General features: G+C 43.4%; 1 protein-coding gene across 1 annotated transcript in view; it reads right to left on the reverse strand.

Annotated features, from left to right (window-relative positions):
• The window catches only part of NIPAL2 (NIPA like domain containing 2), a gene marked incomplete at both ends in the record, with an annotated part of 48,682 nt that extends 33,121 nt beyond the window's left edge, over positions 1 to 15,561 (reverse strand). The window contains one exon of the mRNA XM_080609723.1: positions 15,457 to 15,561. Coding sequence (XP_080465849.1) covers positions 15,457 to 15,561 — 105 coding nt within the window. The remainder of the gene's footprint in view (positions 1 to 15,456) is intronic.
• Between the last annotated feature and the right edge of the window lie 4,714 nt (positions 15,562 to 20,275).

Genomic DNA, 20,275 nt, shown 5'->3' on the forward strand with positions numbered 1-20,275 from the left:
CAGGGCTGGGTAGACCCCTAAGGATTAAAAACAGAGTACAATGCCCTAAGGAGATCAACTGTCACAGGGATCTGCTCAGGGACATGAGATGAAAGTATAGTAGCGCCATGCAGCTATAGCATGGCAGAACTGTCACATACAGGTTCATACTCAGACCTGCCAATATTAAAAAAAACCAACAAGGAACAAAAATGCAGTAAAGAGGAAAATAAAATTGCAAACTTCTCAAATCAGAGCACATCTTAAATCAGCAGGCAATTTCTAATACACAAGAGTTATCACACACAGCAATGCTCAAAGTAGGAAAGAAAAAAACAGGATACCATATCCCAGGCTAGTAAAGCCATGCATGAATGAAAGATGAGCTGTGACAGAAGACAGATCACCATATCAAACCAAAATGGTTGTTTTTTTTTCCTGAAGGCCACAGCAATCCTTCTGTTGTCATGTCACATAAAAGGCTTTGTGATTTGTGTCTGCCATTCAACAGCCTTTAGAGGCTAGATGGCTGGTGGAACAGCCAGTTTGATAAGTAATAAACATTATATTCTCTGAAGACAGAGTTTCCAGTTGTGATATCATCCACAGTACTGTTGTCCTTCCCACACAGAAGTCTTGAGACAAACCTTTATGAGGGAATTCAGTTACAGACACCATAGAAATTTGATTTCCTTTACCTTAAGGCGTTTTGGAACCAGCCACGAAAGTCACTTGCTGGCTTTGCAGTCCTTTATGGATAGTCCCTCAGCACACAGACCATGGTCTGAGGCTGTGGATCTGCTGTTTTCCTTGGTGGCAAAGCCGGCTTGAGGAATGCCTTCCTCTGGTCCCCTGTTCCCTCACTGCCTCCTTTGCGTTTGTGGGGCTGGAAAGGAGCTGCTCCAGGTTTGAAATAATCCTCTCAGACTATACCCTTTTAACATTATGTACCTTATAAGCCACCTGCCAATGTTTAACACTAAAGGCAGATCAAAGTTGGCGGGGTTGGATAGGTTAGTGGGCAAGGATGGGAAGGATGGGTTAGTGGGCATCCATTTGCCAAGTGGCAGCATATTGCTATTCAAAATAGATGAGCAGCAGTATAGATGTGCAGCAGTATAGCATAGTTCCACGCAGCCTCACTTCAAGCACTCATGCAGGATCTTATACTTACTTACCCTAGCACCTTTTCATAGCATTCTGGCACTATTTTTAAAGGGCATTTTACGCACAAGGTCTCTTTATTGTCTAAGTAAAATAGAAACATTATGGCAAATGAAAGCCAGGCTGAAATCTAAATCTTTGGCATTAACTCTAATAAATGTATCCCTTGCAGACTAAGATCTGCATTAAAGACTTTGTTATACAGTGAAATGCAATTTATCCACATTACATGTATGTTTTCCTATGGACATTAAACTGCAGTTGCCAGGACTGTGAAATGAAAACTTAGAAAGTTAACTTGATTTGCATTGATCAAAAGGTACATGGCCATTATTTATGGAAACTTGCTATGCTATAAACTGATGAGCAGAAAAAAAAAAATCCACTTTAAATGTATATTGTCAGCTCACTCATCAAGGCTAGTTAAACCATTCCTCCTATTTGTCTTTATTTCTGCATTTATTTGTGCTCTAAGTGGGTTCCCCACAAACAAAATGGCACATACTGCTTCAGAAACTACACATTGTTTCTCTTAATTAGGATTTTGACAGGTCTGAATGGATCTTATTAAAGGAGGGGGGGGAAGCCTTCTAAACTTCCAATTCTGAAGTAACTCTGAAGCAAGGGGAATTCAGAGTCCTTAACAAAAACCATATTTTTTCAAAGATCCACCATGTGGAATTAGGAGAGGCTTATCATTTAGCTGTTATTATTCAGGGAGCTCTGGATGTACTCAGCACTTTACAGATGGATAAAAAAACCAAGGTCCTTGTTTCAATGGTTTTCATATTGCAATTCATATACATATATATGGGTTCAGGGCCATGTGAAGTACTGAAGGACAGCTGAAATAAAAGAGCTATTACCAGCACTGGAAGATGTAATGAGAAGAATTTGATTTTCATTGTGACATAAGAGAACATTGTTAAATCTACAAGAAGGAGCAATTAAAACATTCAGCGCCATCTTTGTTAGGAACAGGAGAGAACAGATTTGGTAGCTAAGTCAGAATAAATCTGAGTGAAGACAAGACAGTTTGCATGTTTTACACAGATCGCTAGGCTGGTTTCCAGACCACAGAAAACACAGTTCCTATCTCATGAATATTACAGCATCCTCACCTTTATTAGGTTTTACCTTTCATTACATCACAAATTTAATATATATCTTTTTGCAGAAAAGACACAAACTGTAAAGGTTAGAAGAAGAGCTTGGTAAGTTATGAAAAGGTATGGGAATTTGAGAGGATAAAACAACTGCAGAAATGGGAGCTTTCTATTCATCTCCATGCTTTAATAATTTTCATGATATTTTATTTATATTTGTCAGTGATTTATTAATGTCAATAATGGATAACAAACTGAGATGAAAGATATTGTGAAATATGCTAAAGCAACTTTCTATATGCTCAGTAAGGTTATGAACAAACATATCCAACCCCTATAATGGTAAAAAGCATTATGAGTAGTATTTTATTTTCTTTTAAAGAATTACAACCAAACTTCCCAAGACCTAAACTTCAATTTCTTATTATCAGTAAGCAAATCTCAAAATTAGAAATAAATGAGAGAATGGAGAAGCGGCAGAATGGATTTTTACACTGTTCCTCTAGTAAAGAGACTGGTATACTTTGCTGCATAACCAAAAACTATTTCATGTTTTTACTTCTTAGATTACAATTAAAATCTTCTCCAATAACTGTATAACAGAAGCTCTGAGAATTTTAGTCATGGTTGATAAGATCTTATACGATTTTCTCAAGGACCATCACATAACATCTCCACGGCAACTATAGAAATAACATATCAGAAAAAGCAAGAAAAGGATTATAAACTTTTGCCATTTTACAGGTCCCTCAGGAGAAAGAAGGAGACAAGCCAGCATTGCCTGACCAGCTACTCCCACAAAATGGCCAGCTGGCTCAAGGATACTCCTCTGTTGCTGCCCTGGAGCAGGCTTTCTGAATGTTACTGTTTGATCCTGTCTAATTCCTGGGGTACAAGGTAAGGTTCAATCCAGAGCACTCAAAGCCCAGATATACTAATACCCAGAAACCACAGTCTGGCTGACATTGAGAGGCTGTGCTGCTCTTCTCCCTGCTTCAAGTGGCTCACTGGATGCATAAATAGAAAGCCAAGGAGGAGATGCAATGCTCATGGGGAGCTGGAGTGTACCAGTTCGTGCCTGGTGAAATGGAGCTAGCTCTGCCTGCGCTCAGAAAGACAGGCAAGCTCAAAAGGGAGCCATCTCAACAACTGGGTGAATAGTGCTTTTAAGTGTTTCATGAGGTTGCAGAACAAGGCACAGAGAGTACAGTCAGAGACATGGCTCACTCCGCATGTACACACAAACATGCCTCCAAACCAAGCGTAGCTAGCTCATTCCCTCTTGCTATTGTAGTACAATCATGCTGGAGTACAAATGAGCTATTTCTGATTCCACTTAAATGAGATACACAAACCCCTGATAGAAACATAGCCAATACATTTACCAATTCTTAAAAGAGCTTTTAATAAAAATCTCCCTTTACCAGCTGAGAAGAACTCATGAGGGGAATGACATGTCTCTTTCAGCATGCACCTCTCCAGCATCACTTTCCAGGCAGGCTTGTCTCCTATCCTGTCTCAATCAATTCTCTGTTAGCTATAACTAAACACTCTTTTGATGTGCACAGAAAAAGCTTCTCCACATCACAACCCGAGCGAACATGCCCTGTTGTGAAACCCCAGCTTCGCACATGTGGGCAAGCAGTAAAACAAGGCTGGAAATGAGGACACTTCCAAACTAGTGGCATGTCAGAGCAGCTTCTAACAGAAGTAACAACAGAGGAGGGGAAAAAGAAGAGATCTGATTGCATTTAAACCAAAGTTTGATCCTTCTGTTAAATTACTACTTGATTTTATGGTAGAGGAATGGGGAGCCCAAAGGCCCCTCCAATCTGCTGTTCCTGCAGAGGGGTGCTGTACATTAGTTCCTTGCTTTCCTTCCTGCACCTCATGCATTTGGCTCTCCTAGTTCCATTTCACAGTGTTAATCACTTACAGATAGTTCCTAATGCAAAAAAAATTAAAATAAATTACAATAAATAGAGAAAAAAAAAAAAAGACTGGACTGCAGAAGGCAGAACCTTCTGGTTAGCAACATTATTCATTGAAATATAAACAACTGCTAGATTACCAGTGATGATTTCAAAACAAGAGGTCTTGCACTCTCTAAAACACGCACACATGCATATGGGTGCATACTCACACAAACACGACTGGATGCTTTTAATTTGCAGATACTTCTGGTCAAAAATGTAAGACTCAAATTAGGGAATAACAAATAAAACCTTTAAAGAAACATATCTACTACATAGCTCCCTTCTGCTGCAGAAAACAAATCAGTTTAGCCAAGTGATCCCCTCTAGGTACCTTTATCACCTTTTCATGACATTCTCTGTTGCACTTACAGAAATAACAAGGTTGCAAGTTTGGTTTTTTCCCCCCTCAGTTTTGAGTACAATTGATCTTGCAGCAAGTGTACCTTATGGGGATTCTCACATATAGAACTTCATCCTTTTTTCTGGTATTTTTGCATTAGTATAGGATATAATGGTCAGAAAGCTGCTTCTAGACAGGGATTACTATGGAGATGGGGCCATGAAGATAAAATCTCTCTACTCCCTCTCAGGAATTAAAAAAAAAAAAAAAGAAAAGAAGAAAAAAAGGAGAACTGAGCATCTGACTCACGATGCAAGCACTATCATCTCTATGCTTTTGTAAACCACACATTGCGCTTCAGTTTGTCCTGGCAGCCTCTAATCTATAGCTGTTGTGGTTTAACTCCAGTCAGCAGCTCAGCTCAGACAGTCTCTCATTCACTCTGCCCCAGCAAGATGGGGGAGAGAATCAGAGGGGTAAAAGTGAGAAAAAAAAAACCCAAAACAACCAAACTCAAACCTGTTTCTATCTCACCCCACAAGTTAACAGGCAAATCAAAAGCTGTGTGCACAAGCAAAGCAAAATCCAGTACTCACTACTTCCCACAGGCAGGCGTCCAGCCATTTCTAGGCAAGCAGGACTCTACCACATATAACACTTGGGAAAGCAAATGCCATCACTCACAAAGTTCCTCCTCCTTCCCCCAACTTTTATTGCTGCAGACAATCTTGTGTGGTATGGTATATCACTTTGGTCATTTGGGGTCAGTTGTACCAACTGTGTCCCCTCCCAACTTCTTGTGCACCCCCAGCCTATTCCCTGGCAGGGCAGTGCAAGAAACAAAAAATGCCTTGATGCTGTACAAGCACTGCTGACCAATAACTAAAACATACCCATGTTATCAACACTTTTTTCATCACAAATCCAAAACGTAGCACCATACAAGTTACTATGAAAAAAATTAACTCTGGCCAAAACCAGTATGATAGTCAAAAGATGGAGCTAGAGCCTTGATCAAATGAAAGCTGCTATTATTTATTTGACTGAAACTTCTGCAGAGCTACAAGCTTTACTTTCCCTCATCTTGACATGATGACTGAGTCATTGCTGCATAACACAAACAATGAATGAGAATGTTCACAGTGCTTTAGTCACTTTAGGAAGAAAAAGACTCTCACTGAAAGATACTAATGTCATTAGAAATCAATAAACACGAATCTTGTGGGAAATCCAAAGCAGGCAGAACAACAAACAAACAAAAGCACATCAAAAAACCTTGGCAAAACCAAAACACAAGAAGAAGACAAACTTTAAAACATAGTAGGTTAGAGTCATAAAGCAAAGTAAGTGGAGCTACAATCTATTTACTCCCAAGCTGAAGCCCCCCAAAAAATTAAACTAGGTTTTAATTGGGGGTTAACTGCCTGGGTAAAAGTCTCTTATGTACATAAAACCTTTTGATTGTTCTTCACAGGAACCTCTTTTCAATGGCAATATCCTTGGCTGTTGAAGAAAAAGGCTTCAAGTGTAAACCATATCAGCTGGCAAAATGAACTTGTTCTGAGCAGGATAACAGTTAAGTGATCAAATATGTTAGCTAAGACTGGTGGAGATTTTATCTCCCATGAAATCAATTTGATTCTAGAGGATTAAATGTCAGCAAGAGTCTGTGTTACTACTTCACCTCAGTCAACATGAAGAAGCCATGTCCAAGGAACCAGCATTTGCTTTGCTGTGAGTCATTGCTTCCACACATGGAAGTGTTTTCCTCCAAACTTTGCATTCACAATAGGTCTCTGCATCACAGCACTGTTTCTATGGAACATAGTAGGATACAAAGGGGAATATAGCCAGAGAGTCACTGTATGTCTCATCCCATGATTTCTACGACAATTCCATGACCTCTGCTCATCTACAGATCATGGGCAGAACAGTTCATATCACTAAACAAGGCCAAAACTTCCAGCCTAGATGGTAAGAATCAACAATGGACATCATGGAGGACAATGGAGTTACACTGGTATAGCCTCAATTTAGAGCAGTACACGTATGTTTAGTTTGGCACTATTTAAACTTTTGAGTGCACCCTGCAAATATCATTGCCACATTTACGATCTCTGCTCCAGGCCTGGTGTTGATTTCACACACCGTCTTTTGAAGCTGCTGGCAGTATGTTCCAAAGTCCAGATTAGTCACAGAATGGAAAGCATATCTCTCAACTGTTCACATTAACAAATGCCATTCTTCAGGGACAATCTGTAGTGACATTATAAACATGAGCATAACAATTTATACATGTCACCAAAACTCCAAATGGAATAACTGCAGCCTCCAGTTACTAGGTTAGCCAAAGGTCTTCGCCTTCCTTATGACTGAAGTGCAGTCTGTTGTTCGCTTGTCTTTCTAAAGCCTTGGGTTTTGTGTTTGGTCAAATTTCTACTTAAGTCATTTAGATTCTTTTTATTCCATCAAACAGGAGTTAATCAGATCCAGCACACTGTTGGAGACATGCAAGGATAAGATTCCAATATCTTTTTTTTCCCCTCTGATGCCCAAAACAGAGTTCAAGAGCACAGGAAAAGAAAGATCATGCTTCAGCTTCAAAGAGAAATGAAGTCTTCTTTGGGTCACAAAATTGTAAGCGGCCAATGTCACAGGTGACATTAAATAAAAGTTGCCCTTCTCATATAAACAATTATATCAACAAGTGTTTTCCTGTCAGTGTCACCAGGCAAACTACCCCATCAAGTAGTCAGATGAGTGCTACGGCAAATTAAGCAGCAGAAGCACAGATTCAAGATGAGAGCATCAGCACCACTTCGGGTGGCAGTAATGTCCTAGATCCACACAGCAACCCCATGAAATCTCAGGAGCAGATAAGTCTGGCTGCTCAGGCAAACCCCTTCACCTCACATCACCTTGCAACTCCCAGGTAAGGTTGAGACACTAAAATCAACACAGCAGCCACAGCTAATCTAATTTAGTCCATTATTTGCAAAGTAGCATAGAACTTTGGGGCAGGGAGCACAAAGCACTGCACAGAGCCAGACCTTTCCAAATCAAGGTAGGGATTCAGACTCATTCCATGCTTGGTCTTAGAATCATAGAATCATAGAATAGTTAGGGTTGGAAAGGACCTTAAGATCATCTAGTTCCAACCCCCCTGCCAAGGACAGGGACACCTCACACTAAACCATGTCACCCAAGGCTTCGTCCACCCTGGCCTTGTCCACCAGCCTTGACCTCTGTCCACCACTGACCTTGTCCTCCACCTTGTCCACCTTGTCCAACCTTGTCCACTGCCAGAGATGGAGCATTCACAACCTCCCTGGGCAACCCATTCCAGTGCCTCACCACCCTCTCAGTAAAGAATTTCTTCCTTAGATCCAATCTAAACTTCCCCTGTTTAAGTTTGAACCCGTTACCCCTTGTCCTGTCACTACAGTTCCTAATGAATAGTCCATCCCCAGCATCCTTGTAGGCCCCCTTCAGATACTGGAAGGCTGCTATGAGGTCTCTGTTCAGCCTTCTCTTCTCCAGGCTGAACAGCCCCAACTTTCTCAGCCTATCTTCATACAGGAGGTGCCCCAGTCCCCTGATCATCCTCGTGGCCCTGCTCTGGACTTGTTCCAACAGTTCCATGTCCTTTTTATGTTGAGGACACCAGAACTGCACACAATACTCCAAGTGAGGTCTCATGAGAGCAGAGTAGAGGGGCAGGATCACCTCCTTTGACCTGCTGGTCACGCTCCTTTTGATGCAGCCCAGGATACAGTTGGCTTTCTGGGCTGTGAGCGCACACTGAAGCCGGCTCATGTTGATCTTCTCGTCGACCAACACCCCCAAGTCCTTCTTCTCAGGGCTGCTCGGAATCTCTTCTCTGCCCAACCTGTAGCTGTGCCTGGGATTGCTCCCACACAGGTGTAGGACCTTGCACTTGGCATGGTTAAACTTCATAAGGTTGGCATCAGCCCACCTCACAAGCGTGTCAAGGTCCCTCTGGATGGCATCCCTTCCCTCCGGCGTATCAACCGAACCACACAGCTTGGTGTCATCGGCAAACTTGCTGAGGGCGCACTCAATCCCACTGTCCATGTCACCGACAAAGATGTTGAACAAGACTGGTCCCAACACCGATCCCTGACGGTCACCACTTGTTACCGGTCTCCAGCCGGACATCGAGCCATTGACCACAACTCTTTGTGTGTGGCCATCCAGCCAGTTCTTTATCCACCGAGTGGTCCACCCATCAAATTGATGTCTCTCCAATTTAGAGACAAGGATGTCGTGTGGGGGCAGTGTCGAACGCTTTGCACAAGTCCAGGTAGATGACATCAACTGCTCTGCCCCTGTCCATCAGTTTCGTAGCCCCATCATAGAAGGCCACCAGATTGGTCAGGCAGGATTTCCCCTTAGTGAAGCCATGCTGGCTGTCACCAACCACCTCCTTGTTTTTCATGTGCCTTAGCATGCCTTCCAGGAGAATCTGCTCCAAGATTTTGCCAGGCACAGAGGTGAGACTGACTGCTCTGTAATTCCCCGGGTCATCCATTTTCCCCTTCTTGAAAATGGGGGTTATATTTCCCTTTTTCCAGTTGTCGGGAACTTCACCTGACTGCCATGAGTTTTCAAATATGATGGCCAGTGGCTTAGCAACTTCATTCACCAGCTCCTTCAGGACCCATGGATGGATTTCATCAGGTCCCATGGACTTGTGTGCGTTCAGGTTATGAAGATGGTCTCGAACCAGATCCTCTCCTACAGTGGGCCTAGGGTCTTCATTCTCACAGTCCTGCGTTCACCTTCCAAGTCTTGGGTGGTGCAGTCAGAGCCTTTGCCAGTGAAGACTGAGGCAAAGAAGTCATTAAGAACCTCAGCCTTCTCCAAATCCTGGGTAGCCAGTTCTCCCGATAGCTTCCGGAGGGGGCCTACGTTGTCCCCAGTCTGTCTTTTATTCGCTACATACCTATAGAATCCCTTCCTGTTATCCTTAACATCCCTAGCCAGGTTCAATTCTAACTGGGCCTTAGCCTTCCTCACCTGGTCCCTAGCTTCCCGGACAACAGCCCTGTATTCTTCCCAGGCCACCTGTCCTTGCTTCCACCTTCTATAAGCCTCTTTTTTCCTTTGAATTTTCCTCAGCAGCTCCTTATCCTTCCAAGTCTTCCCAACTCTGTGCTAAGAGAAGAGGAGCACAGACCCTGATTTGCTGGCTTCTGACTAAATCCAATTCCGCGGTTCCAGATCACTGTTCTGAAGAGAAGTGCTTATGTTTTAAGCCTTGTTGTGAGTGGCTGAGCTTGATATTAGTCTGTGCTATGCCTACAATCTTCCTGTGAAATACCATTTTGAAGCAGTCCAACGCAAAATAATTTCTTCACTAGGTAGGATAGGTATAACTTGTGACTAAAGCTCCCTTGCATTTGTCTTCTGCACTGCACTTTCTGAGAAATGAATTGTCATGTTCCTTATCACCTAGAAATTCCCAAATTAACATTCTCAAACCTCTTAAAACAGATTAGTGTATTTACAAAGCTCCTGTTTAACTCACTGTCACTTTAATAAAAATAAATAAATGCACATGTTCCTTAACATCCTCAGGAAAACTGAAAACTCATTTTACTGTAGCAGCTCTTGGGATGGGAAGCATTGAAAAGAGTCTGAGATTAAGGAAAAACAGCCCAGTGAGAATCAGGGAACAGGCACTCAGCAGTTACAGCTGGTGCTCAACACAGCCCCAGCCCTGGGAGACTGATTGTTTCCAATCTTCTGGCTGAGGTCTCCAGGAGGAACCACCAAGACTGCTTCAGTCAAAACCACCTGTGAGTTTTCAGCCTAAACAAAGGCGATTTGCTCACCAGCTTCTGTTGGCTGTCAAGCTAGGACTTATTCAAGCAGCTCTGCCAGCAATATTGAAGAGATGAAACGTCCAGACAGATGGAGGAGGAGCTCTTCCATCAATAACATCTGCTTTGGGTCCTGTGTCCCCGAAGCTCAAAATGTGGGGCTGAGCTGGTTTGCTGTATCTACTGCCCAGCACCAGCCTGGGCTTTGGAGCAAAACTGACTCCTTCCAGCCTTGGGAAGAGAAACCCAAGCAGGGTGGTCAAGGCCTGGCACAGCACCAGGAAATTGGTCTGTTATGGGACACACTGGTGGAAAACAGATGAGCAGGTCACTCCAGCTGGTTCAGAAAGCTGCACATTATCTCCAGTCTTTGGTCTACTTTCACACCCAGGACATCAGTTGCAGACCTCCTGTCTCATTGCCTGCTTCCTCTATACATATAAACAGCTTCATAGCTTACTCCCGCTCTGCTTACAGTAATTGAAGGAAAAAAGCTACATTTCCCTAAATAAGTTGAAAGTTGCAATGGTAGAAATATATTTATGGTCCCATACAGGGGAACAGGCAAGAGGTAAGGCTCTTCTGTTGTTATATCCCTTACTTTTGAGTAATTAATAACTTCCCATGCAGGAGCTGATCTTTCTTTAACCTGGAGGCTGCAGCTTATATAAGCTCTCTGCTCATTGCACATCAGACATGTTGTGATCTCTACATCTGCAGGAACAGCTGATGTTTGGCAAGGCAGAATGAATGCATGAGGTCGTAAAACTGATGAGTGATCCTTTCTAACCAGTGCTTTATTTTGCTTTCTCATGTCACACTGAAGCTAATCAGAGGACAACCCCCAGTAGATCAGACCTACAGCTCTAGCAGAGCCTGAAAGCTTGGGTGCAAAGCTGGCTGAGCTAATAGTCCTGCCTTTAAGATCCAAAGCCACACATCCTTTTCTAGAAAAGCCTAACTAAACTGGGACTAAGCCATGGAAATGCTGCTGGATTCCTGACAGCAGAACACCACCACAGCAACCAACAGCACCAGCAGTAATTGTTTTGGATTCCCTATGACTGATTCAAAAAAGGTGTGTCTGAAAAACTGAACAAAGTCCTCTTCCTAACTTCTGATTTATAAGGGCTGAAAATAACACACGTTTCCTACCTAAGAAAACAGTATGCATTTCTCCCATACACATTCCGCCATAAAATAAAGGAACCAAAGTTTTGCACTCTGAAATCTGACAACTAAAGAACACGATGAAATAGTGTTTCAATACCCTTGTTTGCTTTCAGTGAACAGTTTCAGAATAAGGAGCTGAGGGGAAATGGAAAAACTTTTCACCAGTCTTCACAGATGAGTAGAGTAGCAGAGAGCTGTGTGAGGGCAAGTTTGTCTCTACTCTCCCCATGCTCCAGGACTGGCTTACTGATTAGCCTGGAACAGTTAACATCTGCAGTCCATCAGGAAGTAGACTACAGCATGAGGCACCCTACAGAGGCTGAGAAAATGGCACTAAAAACCTACAAAACACATAAAGTGGAAAAATCAGGAGAGTTTGCCTTCATCTCTGTCCCAGGTTTGGCTGTAACAGTGATTTTTTTCTCCTTCTTAGTAGCTGGTGCAGTGCTGAGACAACCAGGAGCCCAGGAGAGACTTCTTCACTCCATGGTAAGTTCTCATTCATCATTTCCAGTTACATCTTCATTCACATAAACCACAACAACCTTTCATAGCTCAATAATACCTGGTAGTTTGTTTCTGGCAGAAGAAAGCTGCCTCACTTGAAGCTTGGCTCCCACCCACCTTGACATGCTCTAGAACTTTCCCTTATTGAAAGTCATGGTTGGAAATTTCATTAAGCACTTAAAATATCCTAGTGAATATTGTAGGATGTGCCATGCCAACTCTTTTCTCTGATGACAGTGCCAGATGAAGAGGCCCTCACTGGTTTTGGGGTGCTTCCTCAGCCAAGCAGAATGGAGGAACAGTCTTCCTTTCCATGGTGGCAGCTCCCTGCCCTCCTGCACTGGGGCAAGAGCCCTCACAGCAGCAGGAGTACCATCAGGGACTGTGCAGCCACTGAAAGAAACTGGGACCAAACCATACCCTCACTTTGCTGAGGCTAAATGGAAGTAGACATCAAGCCTTTAGCAAGGTGGGATGAACTGAAGTACTGAAGACTTTCTCCTTGAACATAATGAGCTAAAAAGCCCTAACTAACACTTCACAGGAAATCTATATCTCATATTTACAGTAGAAGGCAATGTAGAAAGACCTCACAATGATGTGTTTTATTTGTGGGATGTCTCATCACACCTTATAGCAGCCACCCTGCCCACCGATTAGACCACACAAAGGATCAGGTTTCCTGGCTGCATATATTCACCACCTATGTGAATGGCCTGTGACAGGCTGTGATATATTGTCACAGGACAAGAGGCCACAGATCCATCTGAAGGAGCTGTCCACATTCTAAACCTCAAATATAGAGCCGAAATGATTTATTACCATGGCCCATGAAATAAAACAAGCTCTTGAGGTGAGCATCTGGGCAACCAGTAATAACTCTGAGTTTATTAAGAGACAGGCAAAGGAGGAAAAAGAAGCAGGAGTGAAATGAATTTCCATCTCTAGCTCAGCTTCCGCACTTGAACAACTACACACTGTGACAGCACACAACAGCCATGTGAAACACCGAGTTACAGAAGTATTACATCTGAGCTTTCGTTGACTATTCTTACGAGCTGTTTACTCCTTCTCTGATACAAAATCAAACCAAGATTAATATCGTAGATAATATCAACCAGTCTTGAGAAATGGTTTTGTCCATAAACAACAATATCAGAAATAAACAAACAACCTTTTAGAAAGACTGAGGGAAATAAAGGATTAAACTGAGGCAATTACATATGCTGTCCCTTAAGCAGAGAAGGCCCATACGTGGCGACTTCTTATATTCACTACCCCATCAGACCCAGAAATATTACAATAATATTAGTTTGTCAGGAAATTCTTCAGGCAGCTAAGTACATATTTCATCAGATTTTACTGCGTCATTAAACACTCCCATGACAAACACCACAGTGCTGAGACAGGGAAGGCTGTGGCAGCACAGGATTTTCTGTTGCTGATTTCAGAGGTGTAGATCCTCAAGCAGCACCAAACAAGCTACATCCACACTGATGCCAAGGAGAAGTCCTACCTCCACTCTTCTTTCATGACCACACATTTCCCCTTCTACCCTTATGCTGACAAGTAGCACTAATTATACTAATCAGGGACCTGACAGGAGAATAACCACAATTAACAAAAAAAAAAATAGTGAAGAAATGTAACTCTGACACAAGGAGGTATTAAACTGCACAGCCACATGGACACAGGCACTTTAACTTCTTCCCAGGAGCTGCGCGCTTACAGACAGCACTATTTGCTCTAGGGCCACAAATTTCCCCAATACGTGTATCAGGTCTGCTGATCCCACGTGGATGTCTCTGATGCCCATTTTGCACTAGGCAGCTGTGACTGGCAGCCATGCCAAGCCCCTTCATGTCTAGAGACTCTTGAAAACAAATCTCATTTTTTCACCTGCTGATGGTTCATGGGGCTGAAGGGCTGACAAACACTCCCCCAAAAGCAGCTCATCTCAGCCTTCCTGGGGTGTTTCCAGGCAGATGGGAGCTGGGGCAGTTGTGGTCTCTTGCAAGAGGCAGAAAAGAAAAAGCTCCTCTTTAAAACAAACCAAGAGGATGAAATGGCCTCAAGAAAAGGGAAAAGGAAAGAGTCCTTGTGTGAAGACCTGAAACTGGATTGATCCACTGAATCACAGCCAGGAATGTAGGGAGAACAGACTGTTTCCAATATTTCCAAACATTTAACACGTGAAAATGGGGGTGCACAAAAGAATGTGAAAACACATGACCCAGAGTTGCTCATTACCTGCTCCAAAGCTTCAGCTCAAGTAAATGGAAGCACAGAAAAATCAGTCTCACCCACAGATAGCCAGGCAACTCTCAAAAATGATTCAGGTGTTCCCCGAAAACTACCAGACTTAAAACACAGCAGTCCTCACACAGACACCTCACACCCCCCCATACCCCAAGGTGTACCAGAACAGGGCTGGGATGTTTTGCAAGCAAACTGATAATGACACCATGACATGCAGGTGGGTGTTCCCATGCCAAGGGAGTTCCCTGTTACTGCCTTTCCCTGGCAACTCCGCAAGCACATGCAACTCTGGGATCCTAACTCCCAAACCCCTTGGCTCTACACTCATGTCTCTCGTAAGGGATCGCAGCTCTGGTCCTGGGAAGTTCCACTACCAGCAAGGAGTCCTGCTGCTCTGGGGACCCAAGCACAGGAATTCACAGGTTTCCTTCCCTCTGAAAACATGGAGTTGAGAAACGTCTCCTGCCATCAGGATATCTACGCAGTAGCAAATGAAGAATTCAGAAAATTTTTGGGACCTTCCCTAAGCTGCTGCCTGCTACTAGGCTGCTCACAGATTAAGGAGAGCAGTTAGTTGCAAGTTGTTTTATGCACAATTTATACCAATACTTTGTGTCATAAAAAAGTGGCTTGCTTCTGATGCAGTGAAAAACAAGAATGTTGAGTAACCTCCCATGCCTCCTAGTTTGTGAAACAAAAACACAGGGAAAAGGTAAAGGGCTTAATCAACCTCTAATTCATTTTTATTGTTAACAGATGCTTCAAGTTGTTAGATCTCGGGCAGCTTCAGTCTGTCTTTTGCAGTTGCCCAAATACATTGTCATCACTGACAGCAACAGAAACACTGATGACAAAAACCAGCAGTGCTCTATACAGAACAACACAGCTCTCTGCCCAGTTCCTGCTCAGAAAGGACTGCTTGGAGCAAGAAGCCAGGGCTGTGCAGGCTGAACAACAGGGTGAAGGGGGAGCAGGTGCCAGCAGGAAACAGGCACTGAAAGAGGGCTTTTCAGAGGACAGCGGGGAGAGGCTGAAACAATGACCCTGCTCTCCCTGTGTCCATTTGTTCCTGGGCCCCAGTACGAGGCCGCATGGCTGGCACTTACCTTGTGTGTATGGTACCAGGGTCCAGAGAGGTGCCCACTCCCTGTGTCTGGCCCTCCAAAGGACACATTCCAGGATGCCCACTCCAAAACAGGGAGGATGATCATGTCCCTGTCCTCAGGCCCCAGCCACTGGCCATGCCATAGGCTGCCACACCAGAGTTGCTGTGAGGAGCAGAGAGCACGACCAGGAGGCAGCACTCACTTCCTGGTGCATTAAAGGCTGCTCAGTGGGTCACTCCACACATAGGCACCTACTACCAAAAGCTTGTTGGTACCCTTACCAGTGGGTACCAGGAGACCCTCAGCTAGGGAGCTAGAGAAAAAGGGAAGTCTGACATTCTTTGCTGCTCCTTCCTAGGCTATTCAGGTGCCTTTTATTTTTACTCTCTGAGATCCCCAATGCCCCACCCTGCTCTGAAAAGGTAGCCTGGGAATTTAACTCCTTCAAATCAGTGCCTAAATCTAATGGTCAGTTATTAATTCCTCATTGCTAGGTTGCAAGCATTGGAAGTTATTGTTCCTATATCCATATAGTCACTTGCATAAATTCTTACTTCTGTCATGTATTCTTTGGCTGTAAGTATTTCCTGAATGGTTTCTTTGCAGAGATTCCAGGCAATGGGCTTGTTCCCGGACTGTGGCTTTATCCTTTCATTCTGTTGGTTTTCATTTTATCACTTAAGCTCTCCCGGAGAAAACAACAAATAAAAAAGCACATTAAAAGGGAAAGTAGGATCTAGCAAGGTAGGAGCTTAGCAGAATTACATGGGAGGCAGAAATAGACTTATAGAAAAGCACAGAAAGTAAGAATTAAGCCACTGCATCTTCAGGCTCTGAACAAGATAACTGTTTGCAATCTAGAGAGCTCACACTGTACCTTGGGAGTATTGGGTTTGAAAATATCCAGGTTCCTGACAATTAGTGTAGCAGACAAGGGTCAGCAGGCAGTTACTCTATCACCTGCTATAGAATTTTTCTCCTACTTTCATGAAGAAGTGACATCGATTGCTTAATTCCAGTGGGACTGGTGGTCCTACCATTGGCAAGGTGCCCTGAGTGAGAACAAGTCAGCATGCAGAAGAGCAGGCTGGGGACTGAGTTTCCAGTAGGCAAAGAGCTGTGATACTTAATATCATGAGCAGCAGCAAAGTTGACTGCAGAGAGAAATGAGGATACAGCCCCTTGGAGCAATTAACTTGTTCAAAAATGGAAAGATCATGCAGTTGCAGGAAAGAAACTGAAGTTCAGTTAATACTCTTCTGCTTGACTACCTAACCAAATGTTTGCATTAGTCACAAAGATGTTATTTTAATCCAGCCAGAAGGTGATACAGGAAAGGCAGAAGTGACAAGGTAGTGCTTCAGTTGGATGATGGTATAACACCCTGAAATACAAAACCTTGCCTTATAACAAGCAATGTTTTGTTCCTGTGTGTGGCCTAACTTGAAATACCAGTTTCTGTGACCACAGATCCAGTGAGTCATCTGTAAATACTGGAGCTAGCTGCAGCCATGTATACATAGGTACACTGGATAAAAACAGCTCCAATATTTCACGGCTATGTAAATCTCTGCAGACTACTTTTTCAGCATTGTGTAATTATTCCCTGGAGTCTAAGCTTATATTAAAAATAATAAAAAAAAAGGGTTTCTAGGCAATTCGGGTTATGGTTGCAAAAAAACCCCTTTAAAGTGGAACTGGAGTGTAAACTGCTGCAGTGATATTTGCCTGGTCTAGAGAGAGCTGCAACAATAGCTCAATGGGAAGTGTGAATGGACCCATTCTTCTGACTGGAGCCCAAAACTGGAAGTCTGCTGACAATTTAAGTGTCAACATGAGCTACTTCAAGGCAGATCATTGTAGCAGAAACACCAGGCTAATGTTCGGATTTGTCATCCTCAATTTGCACTTGTTGGATAGCAGGTCCTGGGGTGAAGAGGAAAAGGAGCAACTGGTTGTGAAAGGCTGTGGGGCTGAGGAAACTTCCTTCATTCCTCTGCTTCCTTCATCCACAGTCACCTCTGCCCCAGGCCAAAATGGGGAGAAAAGAGGTGGAGGCTTCCCCAGGCTGGGGAAGTTTTCTTTGGTAGCCAAAAGTCGCAGCAGTCCCCACCAGCTTGCCAGTGACCTCTGCAGTATGGTTCTCTGTAGCCAAAAATGCACAAACTGGTGAGAGATTGAAAAGGAGTATAAGGGGAGTGGGAGGAGAGAAGCAGCCTGAAATATCTCTTGAGGACAGTTGCTGTTGTTTTGCTTCATTCTTTTTGGTTCACTGCCTAAAATACAAATGTGACTGTGGTTTTCTCTTGCATAAGAAAGCTATTGGAACAGGTTTTCTGTAGTGTTGTCTACATGGAGCCCTGGTTGAATTGCTTTTGAATTTGATCTGGAAGTGATGGATTGCTGTTCTGCACCGGGCCCAGACATGCCCACTCTGTCTAAACATATATGGGGCCCTCATGGCTTCCATTTCTTAAAAATCTCTGATTGTGTTGCATGTGTAAGAGCCTAGAGTTATTCAGATGAATTTAACCTTTCTTTACGTTGTAAGCCAGCCCTATTAAGAAATTAAAGAGCATTTTAGAAACTATTTCTGCTCAGTTACTACCCTCCATGAGAAAAAACAACTCAGTATGTGCAGGTGTTCCTATAGAATCATAGAATCATAGAATAGTTAGGGTTGGAAAGGGCCTTAAGATCATCTAGTTCCAACACCCCTGCCATGGGCAGGGACACCCCACACTAAACCATGTCACCCAAGGCTCTGTCCAACCTGGCCTTGAACACCGCCAAGGATGGAGCATTCGCAACCTCCCTGGGCAACCCATTCCAGTGCCTCACCACCCTCTCAGTAAAGAATTTCTTCCTTATATCCAATCTAAACTTTCCCTGTTTAAGTTTTAACCCGTTACCCCTTGTCCTGTCACTACAGTCCCTGATGAATAGTCCATCCCCAGCATCCCTGTAGGCCCCCTTCAGATACTGGAAGGCTGCTATGAGGTCTCCACACAGCCTTCTATACTTGTGCATTGCTGTTTTCAGACTGAAAATGATGCTGAGGTGATTGGCATAAAAGGTATTAAAGCCCTTGGGACTGATGCTTAAGTTATTCTGAGGAAACGTCCTATGAAGTGGCAGCAGAAAATGAGATCTGCAGGATGTTTTGACTGAGGACATTTCCATTTTTCAGTGGCGCTCATCTGTGCTGCAAGTTTCTGCACAGAGAATCTGGGGTAGCTCAAAAAATACCTCAGGGAAAGTATCTTCAGAAAGGTGATCTGACTTGCTATTGTTAGCTCTGTCTGTCTTTATACCTGGGCAAAGGCAATAGAAGTACAGGTTTGTGTCTGGCTGTGGCAGCTCACCCACATCAGAATCAGGACAGGACTGATTCTCCCTGTGGGTAGCATCTTCTTCCCTCTGAGTAGCACACAGCAGGAGGTAGCACAAGTGAAGTTGGAGTAGATGCTGCTTGTGTTGGTTTTCTAGAAAATATCAAAGTTGATTAAACTGAGTAATCTGCAAGGTGGCAAGTTTTGATTCCTCCCATTCTATTGCCGGTCATGAGCCTTCCATAGTAGTTCCCATCAGGCTCCTAACAGCTTGGGTTACTTCTGACCAATAGAGACACAAGAAATTTGTGGGGTTTAATTGCATGGATTCCCTTACTTTATTGCTTTATTTCTATCTGATATTCTTTGGCCAAACATGGGTCACTGTTAACAGAAGATAATGTTACTCTGTCAGGTCACAAGGCTTTGGAGACTGAAATGGGTGCTTTGTCAACCTCAGTTTCAGACTATCTGGAGTGGTGTTTGATCATGTGTTTCCCTGAACTCTAGCTTATCTAATATTGGAACCACATAAACTAACAAAGTCATTATGTACTTTCCTACCTTTAGTTGCTTTACCCCCCTGAAATCATTCATAGATAGCTTGACCTGTCACCAGAGTCACTTCATTTCAAATCTTCAAGGTAGAGGAAACAAGAGGGCCTTTCATGTTTGCTTGCCAATGTCCCATCACTTCTCTGAGCTTACACTTTATCACTGCAAATCAACCACATTATTAACTGAGTAAGGCGCTGGTCACAGTTACCAATTTACTTAGTTCTTATTAAGCCAGTAAATGGAAGAAGTTGCAGTTTCCTCCTGTGCCAAATAGGAAAACAGCCTTTCCTCCAGGGTACCTAGGTTTCCCTGCCACCATCTACTCTACACTGTGAGGAAGTTCACTGCTGAGGTGGATGGTCCCGGCTGGCTGATGCAGGAGAAAGTTGAAGATGTTGCTTTTACCTACTGCTCCAAGGATGTGGCTGCTAGTGCCAGAGTAGTGCAAAAAGTGCTAAGCTTAGGCAGGATGATCAGACATGTTTCTTGGTTAAATGTTTACAAGCAGACTTGCTGGGTCAGTTCCTGTGTGTAAGGCTGTATATGAAGGCATGAACCTGTGAGCTGGGGAGTCCGCCTGGGGTAGGTTGCAGGCAGAGTATACTGCATAGTGTTAGTGCAGGACGACTTGTGGAAGATGTGTACAGACAGTCTGTTGATTTTTACAAGCAGCTTTCATCTCCCTTCCCCCAGCAGCTTTACAAGTCCATGGTGCAAGTATGTACTACTCCATATGCTATCAATTACAGTCCTGACTGGAAGTTGCTTTCCATCTTGAAGTCTACAAATGTACAAAAACCAGGAGCCCTGGAATCAAGATGTACATTACAGACCTTGGAGAAGGCTTTGTCTTTCCTTTCTGGATGGCAGATCAGTGAGAGATTTGTAGACTTTGGACATTTTCATTTTTGTCTTTTAGACCCTAGCAA

Source organism: Psittacula echo (assembly GCF_963264785.1).
Source record: "Psittacula echo genome assembly, chromosome: 2".
NCBI classification, from domain to species: Eukaryota; Metazoa; Chordata; class Aves; order Psittaciformes; family Psittacidae; genus Psittacula; species Psittacula echo.